The sequence below is a fragment of the Mirounga angustirostris genome, unplaced genomic scaffold, assembly GCF_029215605.1.
Source record: "Mirounga angustirostris isolate CCGP_5_RB_7025 unplaced genomic scaffold, mMirAng1.0.hap1 SCAF_4, whole genome shotgun sequence".
Classification (NCBI taxonomy): Eukaryota; Metazoa; Chordata; class Mammalia; order Carnivora; family Phocidae; genus Mirounga; species Mirounga angustirostris.
Window position 1 is genome coordinate 550,918 of NW_026991712.1, and position 11,711 is coordinate 562,628.

Below are 11,711 nucleotides of genomic sequence, written 5' to 3' on the forward strand. Positions count from 1 at the left end.
TCTGGCGCTTGTGTGAACACGCTAAGCCGTGGAAAAGCAGGTGCTTCTGCGGTGGTAACTAGAGGGTCGCGGAGCTCAAGTGAGCCCCGACGTGCGCTCGGGAGCCAACACGCTGGGTGGTGGGCGAGGCGAGTCCCCACGGACACGGCTCCTGGGCCGGACGCTAACGCAAGAGGCACTTCGTAAATAATCTACACCCCATACTCCGAGCCTGGCTGAGCAATGGCGAAACCCTGTGTTTACAGAGTGGTACGAGAAGCAGGGAAGCGTCGGGGGAGGCGCGCCGCTGCCAGGAAGCCCGGCAAGCTCCGTAGAGACGCTGAGGCCCGCGGAGAGGGAGGTCCGTCACGGGCCGGACGGCCGCAGCCCCACCCCCGGGCGCGCCGGACGGCCGCGGCTCCCAGGGTGCCCCGCGCGGGGCGACCGCGACTCCCAGCGTGCTGCGCGCGGGGCGACCGCGGCTCCCAGCGTGCCCCGCGCGGGGCGACCACGACTCCCAGGGTGCCTCGCGCGCCCGCGGACTACAAATGGGCGCGCGCCCCGGCGGCTGGCCAGTCAGGGGCTCCCAGAGCAACGCGACCGCGGTCCCCGGGCTGCCTGGAGGGCGCGCGCTGATTGGCGGCCCGGGCCGGCGCGCGGGCTACGGCGTCCGGCAGGGGGCGGCGGCGGCGGTTGGCTGAGGGTCTGGAGGCGGGGCCGCGGGCCTTGAGTGCTGCGAGCCCGGCGGGCCACGACTCTGCCGGGACGGGGTGAGGGTTGAGGCCATGGGCGACCGCGGCGGCGCGGGCGGCTCCCGGCGCCGGAGGACGGGCTCACGGCCCTCGAGCCAGGGCGGCGGCGGGCCCGCGGAAGAGGAGGTGCGGGCCGTGGGCCCCGGGGGAGACGCGCCGGCGCCGCCGCCGGCCCCGGCCCCCGACAAGGACGAGAACAGAGACTCCGACGTGGGCAGCGGCCCCTGGGATCTGAGGTAGCGAGACCCCGAACGTCTGACCCCTGCCCGGGACCCTCCCCAGTTCCCCGGGCATGACCGCAGCAGCGCGGGCTCCGAGTCTGGGAGCCTGGCTCCCGGACTTGGCGTGGACAGGTGTGCCCGCAGGGCCCCTGCGGGGGAACTGAGGCATGGGCGTGGAGAGTCAGCGGCCAAGGTCACCCACGTGGGGGCGGAGGGGCCGGCGGCAGCCCAGCTTCCAGCGCCCGCGACCCCTCCACATGCCCGCAGGCGGGTCCTCAGGCTCTTCCTCAGGGTGACCCGGGCCCCTGGCCCCTATGCACGAGTTTTCTCTGTCTGCAAGGAGCTAGGGGGGATCGGGTGCTTCGTGACTAAGGGGGGCTCTCCTGAGGGTGACTTCCCAGGCGCCGTGGCCCTCCTGGGGAGGCAAGGCGCAGGAGGCTGGGACTGCCTGAGGGACGGGCCAGGGCAGTGTGAGCGTCTCTTTTGTCCCTGCAGCCTCTCCCCAGAGTGATTTTCGTGGGGGTCCCTCCCTCACCCAGAGCTTGGCTGGCCTGGGGCCCTGCCTCCGTTACCAGAACGGGTGTCTTCTTGCAAGGACAGAGTTGGGTCCTGCATGGGACTCTCACCCCCTGGTTAGGGTGCAGGCGAAGGGCCACCCTGTTTAGCCGAAGGACTGCCAGGAAGGAGTTGGGAGCAAGTCTGGCTGGTGGGGAGGACCTGGAAGGCCAGGGTACTGGCTCCCTCCTTCAAGCCAGCTGCAAGTGATCCCTTTGCCACATCCAGCCTCCCCCTCCCACGTCTGGCCTTCATTCTAGCCCAGGTGTCCTGGGGGACGTTGGTTTTGGAAGTGCCTTTGGGGCTAGGGGTTATCGAGGAGGAAGTGGGCAATTGGTCAGTCTGCTGGCAAGGATTTGCTCTCTCAGTAAACGAGAACAGAGGCTTTCTTCACTGTGGTGAGAGGGTGGGTGAGGGTAGCTGGGGTCCTTGCCCTTGGGGTGCTCACAGTCCACCTGGAGATAAGATAATCTCAGCACTGAGCAGGCTGAGCAAAGGTCAGGAGTTTGTGAAGGCACTGTGGCAGAGGAGGGTGGTTTTACTGAGGGGGTGCTTGCTTCCTGTGGGCCTGGGGCGGTGCTGAGGGAGGCTACAAAGGACAGGAGGGCCTTAGAGTCCCCTCTGCTGCCATCCAGGAGGCAGGGGCACGGCTAGCATGATCTCCTGCAAAGGTGGCAGGAGTTGGTGTCCTTTTGTGTAAGACGGGGGTGCTGGCTTTGGGCCATGTTGCCACTCTGGGATAGGCAGTCACTTCCCTGCCCTGCCAGGGCCTGGTGTCCAGAAGCCTCGTCCACGCTCCTGATAGTTGGGCCGAGTGAATGGCAGCCCCGTCTGCCCAACCTCAAAGTCTGGGCCCCTTGGGAAGAGGAGCAGGAGATGTCATGGACGGGCCTGCCCCAGGGGCTGGAGGGGGACCTGGCAATTACGGCTCCCTCCTAGTCTCCAGGTCATGCAGGCTCTGTGTGCTAGTTCCTCACACCCCAAGGTCGGAGGGCCCAGCGGGGCTGACAGAGTCAGGCCTTGCTCTGGCTGCCTCCTGGGATTTGGCCCCTGTGCTTCTCCTCCTTGTCCACCTCCTCTCACCTGTCTCCCTTTCCCTTCTGTTTGTTGTCTTTCCTTTTTTTTTTTTATTAAGATTTTTAATTTATTTATTTCACAGAATGAGAGAGCAGGAGAACACAAGCAGTGGGAGTGGCAGAGGGAGAGGGAGAAGCAGCCCGCCCCCTGACCTCTGCCGAGTAGGGAGCCTGATGCAGGGCTTGATCCCAGCACCCTGGGATCATGACCTTGAGCCGAAGGCAGACGCTTAACTGACTGAGCCACCCAGGCGTCCCATGCTTGTTGCCTTTCCTTTCCCCATTCCTCCTTGCTCCCTGGGCTCCAGGCCTCCTCCCCTCCCTATACTTCCTGCTCACCTTGGCCTGGGCAGGTGGGTCAGGCTCTGGGTGTGAACTCATTTCTTCCAGCTCATGGCAAGGTGTGGCTGTGGGGCAGGAAGGAGGGGGCACCGTACACAGTGCCCCGTGCGTGGGACATCTGGCCTTTGGTTCATGGGCACTCCAGGCAGGGCCTTCTGGTTGCAGGGCTCCCCTAGGGTGTTTGTTCCTGGAATGTCCTGTTTCTTCCTCTTCAGCAGGGCCTGGGGATGTGGAGAGCCCACCTCATCACCTTGTATCCCAGGGGTCAACCCAGAGGCTGGGTGAAGGAAGTGCTGAGGAGGTGGCAGCTGGAAGGACAGCTGCCACTCTGTCCCCTCTTTGCTCTGTTTGGCCCTGGAGCTGGGCCATGTGGTCCCCAGGTGTGATCCACACTTGGGAGCTGTGCCCCTGGGCAAGCTTTAAACTTCGGCAAGCCTTAGTTTCCCCTTGCACCTACCTCCCAAAACGGATGTGAGGGTTGAATAAGGTGACACATGTGATGAGTTACAGTGACCCTGCTGGTTGGGTGGACCTGGGGAGCATGTGTGGGGCCGCTAGAGGTGTGGGGGGCCCTGGTAGTGGGGGAGAGGGTGGCTCAGGTGGTAGCTCTGGGTACTGTGGCCAGGTCCTGCCTGTCTGCCCTCTGGTCCGCTGCCGACTGTACTGGCAAGGCTGGACCTTGTGGGTTTTGGTGGACGGTGGGCTTCCTTCCCTGAGTCTCTGCTGCCTGGGGTCGGGGATGGTCAGGAGCCCTGTGGAGGGACCCAGGGAGTGGCTGTGGGCAGGTTGGGGAAGGCCTTGAGAGCCTGACAGCGGGGATCTGAAATTTTTATGATGTTGTTTGGTGTCCGATTTGGAAAACAGTACCCACTCCCCACCCCTGTTTTCATCGTAGAGATTGCCGGAAATAAAACCAGCGTGGTCTTCTTGGTGACAAGGGGTCACATTGGTGTGAAACGTTTGCTGGATGGATGTTAATGTGCAGATGGGGGTGGCGGGTTGTGTCACAGGGTGGCCCTGGGATGGTTCCAGTGCAAGTGAATGGGCTCAAACTTGGCAGAAGGGCTGGGGGGCCCCGTCTAGTGGACAAGCCCAGCGACCGTCCTCTCTGGGGAGTGGGGCCTTGGACTTCTGCTTGCCTCGCAGAAAGGCAGGTGCGGGGTCTGAGGAAGAAGAGGGGCTCGGGTGGTCTCACTGCAAGGCCCAGGACAGACCGGGAAGGTGGATATAAGGAGGCCTGTGACCGGGAGAGGCTGGTGGGCCAGGTGTAGTGCAGACCTTGCCTCTGCCTGGGCTACAGACCGCTGAGTAGCATCTCAGCCTGCCCAGCCCCTCACTTCCTGGTGTTGACCCCAGCCATAGGAAGACTTGCCATGGAGGCAGGATCAGCCCTGAGAGGACATCTGTGCCCCTGCGTACTCATCCGAGTCTACTTCTCCTGCCTGGGGTCCTCAAGAGGTGGAGATGTGTCCACAGGAGGGAAGGGGAGGCCCTGGCCTCATGTCTTACAAAACTGGAGGCCTTGCTCAATGCTGTGTGGGGCTTCTGGTGGCATGGCATCTGGGGTAGGGTGGGGCAGGCTGAGTGAGCCAGGAGCTGGGTTTGGGCCTTGCCCCAGCTGTACTGTGGCCCTTTCACTACCTCTGTGTCACCCTGAGGACCAGGCGGGGATGTGAGGGTCTGCTTATGTTTCCCCTACCCCATTAGTAGTGGGAACTCTGCTGCTTCTGCAGGAGAGCTCCTTGCCATCAGGCCCCTGGCCCCTGGGTGGGCTCTTCTTGGCCCCCTTAGCCTGGACAGGAATACAGTACTGACCCTGTGGTTGAACTGGGACAGGTTATACTTTTTCAGAAACAGTTGGAGGCTATGCAGATGTATGAGGGCCCCTGTCCCCAGGAAGGTGCATGTGAGTCCAGTGCTCAGCTGGCTCTTGGCCTGGGGCCCGCCCTGTGCACACTCAGAGCTGCACGGGCCAAATCTAGGGAGGAGGTTGTTTGAGGTGGGGGCCCCTCAGTGCGCTGGGCAGTAGGATGGGCTGACTGAGCAAGGCAGATTCAGCCCCTGCCCCCACCTCTGTACAGAATTGCCTGGTGGGTCTTGAGATCCCTGGAGTGGACTCTTCCTGTGGGCCCATTACCACTCTGTAGCCATCGAGCATGGTGGCAGCCAGAGGCCTCTGGGGAGTGAGGATGGGCTCTTGGCCTGGGGTGCTCCAGCTCCGTGTCGCCCTGGGGTAGGCAGGGCCAGCTGTCCTGCTCCTGTTTGTGGCATGACTCTGCCTGCTGCCTGGAAGGGCAGGCTTCTGGGTGGTCCTGAGAGCTTGGCCCTGCCTGGCCCCTCTGTGATCGTGAATGGGGAGGAGGGTTTGTGGGCAGAAGAGAGGGCTGGGGGTGCGTGGACTGTCCTGCCGGGCTAGGATGTACCAGAGTTGCTCCAAGGGAGGGGCTGGGGTCTGCTCTGCCCTGGGCCCTGGGGCCCAAGGCTGGCTCCTGAGGGGCTGGACTTGGCTGGGCTCTTGGGTGTCTGCAGGCCCCCAACCTGCCCCTGGGCTTGGAGGAGTGCAGTGTTCTCACAGCCCGGGGGACTGGAGCAGGGCTGGCCTGGTAGGGGGGCCTCAGCTGCTGCCTGCTTCTGAGAGTGTGTCTCCCGCCCAGCAGGTGCCACCGCCTACAAGACTCTTTGTTCAGCTCTGACAGTGGCTTTAGCAACTATCGTGGGATCCTGAATTGGTGTGTGGTGATGCTGGTGAGTAGGGGCCTTGGGCTGGTGGGGGGAGATGGTGGTGGTGGTCTCCGCACAGGCCACACGTTCAGCTCTCGTCCCTGTTGAATCGCAGAGGCAGCAGGTGTGAGTGGTCTTGGGGGTCCAAAAAGAGCTGCTTCTGCTGTTCTGAATGGCCCTTGTGGGTATGGAGCCCCTGGCAGGCCTGGCCTGGGGGGAGAGGGGTAAGCGGATGGCTCTTGGGCTCAGCCTGGCAGCTTCAGGCCCTGACTCTGAAGGCACCCAGCCTCTCTCCCTCAGCCTTGGTCCTAGGTGCCCCCCAGGGAGGGATTAGACAGAGCCCTTGCCTCCGCCTCACCGTGTGGCCTGGTTCCTGCTGGCCCCTTGTGGGGGTGGGGCCAGCAGTCCTGGCCCAGAAGCAGCTGGAGTCCAGGGCTCAAAGGGGCAGCCCGCAGGGTGGTGCAGGGCGCAAGGGCCTGTCTGGGCCCAGCCCCCACCACTCAGGCTGATGTGGCCAGAGGCCTTTGACCCTTGCCCTGACATCACCACCTCTGTTTCGGGTGTGGTTCCTCTGGTTGCCCATGTGGAAAGGGCTCCAGGTACACCCATGTCCTCCCTGCCCATGGGCCCAGGAGGCTCTCCGCCAAGGGGCAATGCAGTCTGGTGGGTGGGAGGCTGGCTGGGCAAGGGGACAGTGGGCCAGACACCTGCCTGACCCTCAGGAGGTGTGTCCTTGGCCTCTGGAGGCCATTCCTGGCCTGGGGTGGGTTTGTAGAGGCAGTCATGGGGGGTGGGCCCTTGGCAGCTCGGGTAGCACTGCTTGTTCCCTGCAACCCTTCGAGCCCGCCTGGCCCTTTGGTACAGCCCCAAAACCTCTCCCCTGCTTCCGGTGCCTCTACCACCCCTTTGCTGAAGGAGATGTGCATCCCATGTTTGGGGCTGCTTGCTGTGTTCCCTGTATGGCTTGGGCCTTGAGGTGGGCATTGCCCACTAGCAGCCCCAGCTCCTACCTGCTTGCTGTGGGCTTTCAGGACAGGCCACCAGGTGTGGTGACGGCACATCTGTGCTGGGCAGGCCAGGCTGGTGGCTGGGGGAGGGCAGGGCCCCTGTGTCTCTCAGCTTGTCACCTCCTTGTGAAGCCTTCCCTGACCACTGAGGTAAGGGATCCCACCAGTCCCCTGGCCAGCATCACTATTCCACAGAATCTACCACAAGCCCTGGTCAGGGCCTGAGTTCGGTGCACTCGGCAGGGTCTGTGCATTATGGGATGGAGTAGGAGACCCTCATACCTGCAGAGGGAACCCATTCCCCAACCCCAGGACAGAGCCAGGAGCCCATCTTGATGGGGGTTCTGTCCTTGGAAGCTGCTTTGGGGCCATGTGCCTGGGCTTGGAGTGCTATAGGATAGCGGAAGAGGGGCAGGGGCGTGAGTCCCAAGTGGCACTCGGGGTTCAGCTGCCTAGCCCCTGAGGACTCTGGTCAGCTTCTTCTCCCCAACCCCTGGGTGTGGCTGCCCCCGGCACTGCAAGGACATCCTTGGGCCTGGGGGCCCTTACCAGCTGCTGCAGATACTGGTATCTGGTGTTGGGGTCGATTCCCTCTCGTTGGGGTGACGGGGGCATCGCTGAAGGACTTCCTGTCCTGCACTAATGTGGGGTGAGGTGGGTTGAAAGTCTTGGAGCTTGGTGTGCAGGTCAGACAGGACTGGGCTCACAGGATGCAGGTTTCTGTCCAGACCCAGGGCTCTTGCCCCTACAGGTGCTGAGAGGAGCTGGGTGGGGGGGCGGGGGGGCGGGGCACCCTGTGGCCAGGGCTAATGGGGCTGTGCCCTTCCTCTCTCTTGCAGATCTTGAGCAATGCACGGTTATTTTTAGAAAACCTCATCAAGTGAGTGTCTTCCCCAGGGCCTTGGCCCCGCCCCTGAGGCCCCACCCCACCTGCTCAGGCCCTCATCCCCCGATCCCCAGGTACGGCATCCTGGTGGACCCCATCCAGGTGGTGTCCCTGTTCCTGAAGGACCCCTACAGCTGGCCTGCCCTGTGTCTAGTTATTGGTGAGCTGGGAGCCAAGGAAGGCCTCGGGTGGAGACGGGACAGGGCTTGACCGGGGCCTGAACCTGCCCTATGACACTTACATCCTCAGTGGCCAATGTCTTTGCTGTGGCTGCGTTCCAGGTGGAGAAGCGCCTGGCGGCGGTAAGCAGCGCCCTCCCGCCCCCCGCCCTGCCCAGAGACGTGCTCTCCTCACGGGGCCTGTGTGTCGTGCTGTGTGTAGCTCTCCTGGGAGGGGCTGTGCCCCGGCCCGTGGCCCTTCCCCAGGGAGACCCTTTGCCGAGGGAGTGGGGGCACTGGCTGAGCACTCTGCCCCCCCCCCCAGGGTGCCCTGACGGAGCAGGCCGGGCTGCTGCTGCATGTGGTCAACCTGGCCACCATTCTCTGCTTCCCGGCGGCCGTGGCCTTGCTGCTTGAGTCCATCACTCCAGGTGTGCCCCTTCCTTCATCCCACCCTGTCCCAGCCCGTCTCGGGCCCGCAGGAGAGGCCCAGGCCCACCCCCCGCAGGGGCGGTGCCTGCGCTGTGGCTCTCCCGTGGCGGTGTGGGAGGGCTGTGGCCTGAGCCTGCCTCTCCTGCAGTGGGCTCCGTGCTGGCTCTGATGGTGTACACCATCCTCTTCCTCAAGCTCGTCTCCTACCGGGATGTCAACTTGTGGTGCCGAGAGCGAAGGGCCAAGGCCAAGGCCAAGGCGAAGGCCGGTGAGGGGCTGCCCGGGGCTGGGGCCTCAGAGCTCATGCCACCCGATACTGGGCCAGACCTGGGCCGCAGCAAGGCCTCACCCACCCCCCTGCTTGCTTGTAGCTTCTGCAGGTAAGAAGGCCAACGGGGGAGCTGCCCAGCACACTGTGAGCTACCCAGACAACCTGACCTACCGTGGTGAGGACCCTGCCCGGGACTTGGCTGAAGGACAGCAGGGGAGGGACAGCACGGGCCAGGCCTCGCCAGTGCAAGCCCCACCCTTCTGTTCCAGATCTGTACTACTTCCTCTTGGCCCCAACTCTGTGCTACGAGCTCAACTTTCCCCGCTCTCCCCGCATCCGAAAGCGCTTCCTGCTGCGGCGGCTCCTTGAGATGGTGAGGATGGAGGCTGGCAGTGGGGACGGGGCAGGGGTTGGGGGGGCTGCCGGGTCCTGGGGGGTGCTCAGCCTGCTACTCTCTGCTTCCTCCCTCAGCTGTTTTTGACTCAGCTCCAGGTGGGGCTCATCCAGCAGGTACGCTGGGCCGGGCGGGGCTGGGGGCGGGGCCGGGCCGGGGCGGGGCTGGGGGCGGGGAGCGCAGTGCGGCCCGGGAGCTGGGAGCTGGGAGCTGGGAGCTGGGAGCTGGGAGCTGGGAGCTGGGAGCTGACAGCTGACGCGGTGCCCTCCTCTACAGTGGATGGTTCCCACCATCCAGAACTCCATGAAGCCTTTCAAGGTGAGTGGTGGGGTTCTCCCGTGCTGGGGTGGACGGCAGGTGGGGTGCAGCTCAGGGAGGCAGCTGAGCTCTGTCTCCGCAGGATATGGATTATTCACGCATCATTGAGCGCCTCCTGAAGCTGGCGGTGAGCAGCGTGGGCGGCTGGGGCGGGGCGTGGGCCGGTGGGTGGGGTGTCCTGCGAACTGGTACCTGCCCCCCCCACAGGTCCCCAATCACCTCATCTGGCTCATCTTCTTCTACTGGTTCTTCCACTCCTGCATGAACGCCGTGGCGGAGCTCATGCAGTTTGGAGACCGGGAGTTCTACCGGGACTGGTGGTGGGTGGCCTTGGGCGTGGAGCTGGGGGCTGGGCTGCACCCTGGTGCAAGCCGGTCACTCGCCGCTCTCGACCCCCAGGAACTCTGAGTCTGTCACCTACTTCTGGCAGAACTGGAACATCCCCGTGCACAAGTGGTGCCTCAGGTGGGCGGGGGCGCGGTACAGTGGGCGGGCAGCTTCCCGTGTGGACCCAGGCCCCCGTCCCACGGCCCCCTCCCTCCACAGACACTTCTACAAGCCCATGCTTCGACGGGGCAGCAGCAAGTGGGTGGCCAGTACGGGGGTGTTCTTCGCCTCGGCTTTCTTCCACGAGGTGAGTGCTCCGTGGGCACGACCTGCCTCGTCTCGAGGGCGGGTGCGGCCCGCCGAGATGGCTGACGCCCCATCCCTCCCGTTGCAGTACCTGGTGAGCATCCCTCTGCACATGTTCCGCCTCTGGGCCTTCACAGGCATGATGGCTCAGGTGAGCGTGCCCCCCGCCCCCGCCTCTCCCCCAGGCCCTGGGCGCGGCCAGCCCTCGGGTCACGCGTTGTGGCCGGCTGACTGTGGCCTCCTGTCTCCAGATCCCCCTGGCCTGGATAGTGAGCCGCTTCTTCCAGGGTAACTACGGCAACGCAGCCGTGTGGCTGACGCTTATCATCGGGCAGCCGGTGGCCGTGCTCATGTACGTCCACGACTACTACGTGCTCAACTATGAGGCCCCCGTGGCAGGGGCCTGAGCTGCTCCGAGGCTGGGCCTCCCTGCCACCTCCCGTCACCTCACTGCCCACGAGCCCGCCCCACCTGTGCGCTGGGGAGGGGGCTTGGCTGTCCGTTGTCTCCTCCCAGCCCCGGAAGGCTTCTCCGCCCCCATGGGGCTCCTTCCTGCCCTGCTCAGGGACGGCAGACCAGGCACAGGCCAGTGTCCCGGAACCTGTGCCGATCCTGCCCAGGGGGAGGGGATCAATAAAGTGCTGTCCGGAGTGGCTGCCCTCAGCCTGCTGGGGTCGTCGGGTGCTAGTGGTGCTCTCGGAAGGGGGATCTGAGTCCCACTGGCCTTCCGGTGCCTGTTACCTTCGGGTGCTGTGTCCTGGCGGGGGGGGGGGGGGGGCGATTCCTCCCCGCCGCACTGTCTCTGCATCACAGGAGGCAACCTCCACGGCCCAGCAAGGCCCAGCTGCCCTTGTCAACCCCGTGTGTGCATGGGTCGGGTTCGGGGCGCAGTTCAGAGCTCCGGGGTCCCCGTGCCGGGGTCCTGGAACAGGGTGCCCACGGACTTCTCCGCAGGGGACCTTGGCTTGGGGCAGCGGCTGGAGCCTGGTGTGTGTAAGAGGGTCAAGAATCAGAACGAGCAGCTGGGCCGGCAGAGCTGCGTGCCTGGTGTCATGCTCGGGCCGTGGTGCTCGCAGCGGCCGAGTCCACGGACCTTGGGGTGGGGGCTCTGTGTCTCTTGGGTGAGGCAGGTGGCCAGGCCCAAACCTTGACCTGGGTCTCCCTCGTGAGCACATGCATCCATGCAGAAGCTTGAACACCAGCCCTCGGCCCTCCCTGGGACCCAGGAGGAACTCTCAGCTCCCCTCAGTTTGAGCCCTGCCCACTCGGTTTTCCTTGCATTGGGCTGGGCAGATCACACGTGCAGCCTGAGTGTGGCCCTCAGGAAGCCCTGCTCCCAGACCCTACTACCCGCCACACCAGACAAAGGTGGGGGGACAGCCCTGAGCCCCTGTTCCCACCTGACTTGGCGGGTGGGCTCTATTAGAGACCCCGAGGCCATGTGAGGCTGGACGTGGCCCGGTTAGAGACGTAGTCTGACGAGGTGGGTGTCTGAGGAGGTGCGTGGGCAGCGGCCTCGAGAGCCGTGCTGCCCCTGCCCCAGCCAGAATCTGCTCAACCCCACGTCCTCACCTCCTCTGGCTGTGCTGGAGTCGGGGGGACGGGGGCTCGCTGGGGATACCCTTTGGACCCCAGGGTGGAGGCAGCGTCTCCCTGGACCCTGCTGGGGATGGTGAGTAGTGGGTGGGCGCCAGGGGGCACGGAGCATCAGGTAGGCTGCTCTGTCCTGTCACCCCCCACCCTTCCCCTGCTCCCAAACCAGCCCAGTGCCTTGAGAATACGTGATGAGCAGGGACGCTCGGCCAGGAAGAGGCGTCTGGCATGCCCATCTGGGCTCCACCTGGTCCCCTTGTGGGGAGGTCTTTGGAAGGGTCCTCGAATAAAGGATTCTGAGCACACACGGGTCCTGTGGGGTCAGGCGCGCACGGCTATGATCCGACATCTACCTTCCCCCCACCCCCACCCC

At 64.5% G+C, this 11,711-nt stretch overlaps 1 protein-coding gene across 2 annotated transcripts; it reads left to right on the forward strand.

Annotated features, from left to right (window-relative positions):
- The first annotated feature begins 525 nt into the window (after nucleotides 1-525).
- DGAT1 (diacylglycerol O-acyltransferase 1) lies at nucleotides 526-11,694 on the forward strand. 2 transcript variants are annotated; one of them, XM_045895692.3, is made up of 17 exons: nucleotides 526-967; nucleotides 5,580-5,670; nucleotides 7,493-7,533; nucleotides 7,614-7,699; nucleotides 7,789-7,841; nucleotides 8,023-8,128; nucleotides 8,278-8,397; nucleotides 8,501-8,575; nucleotides 8,670-8,773; nucleotides 8,872-8,910; nucleotides 9,071-9,112; nucleotides 9,195-9,239; nucleotides 9,320-9,432; nucleotides 9,512-9,577; nucleotides 9,659-9,746; nucleotides 9,834-9,896; nucleotides 9,997-11,694. In XM_045895692.3, the coding sequence occupies exons 1-17, from the start codon at nucleotides 765-767 to the stop codon at nucleotides 10,150-10,152; spliced, it is 1,491 nt and encodes a 496-aa protein (XP_045751648.1). In that variant the 5' UTR covers nucleotides 526-764; the 3' UTR covers nucleotides 10,153-11,694. The 2 variants fall into 2 exon arrangements, with proteins under 2 accessions (XP_045751648.1, XP_045751649.1); XM_045895693.3 differs by having other exon boundaries at nucleotides 528-967; nucleotides 5,583-5,670; nucleotides 9,997-11,691.
- Nucleotides 11,695-11,711: the final 17 nt, after the last annotated feature.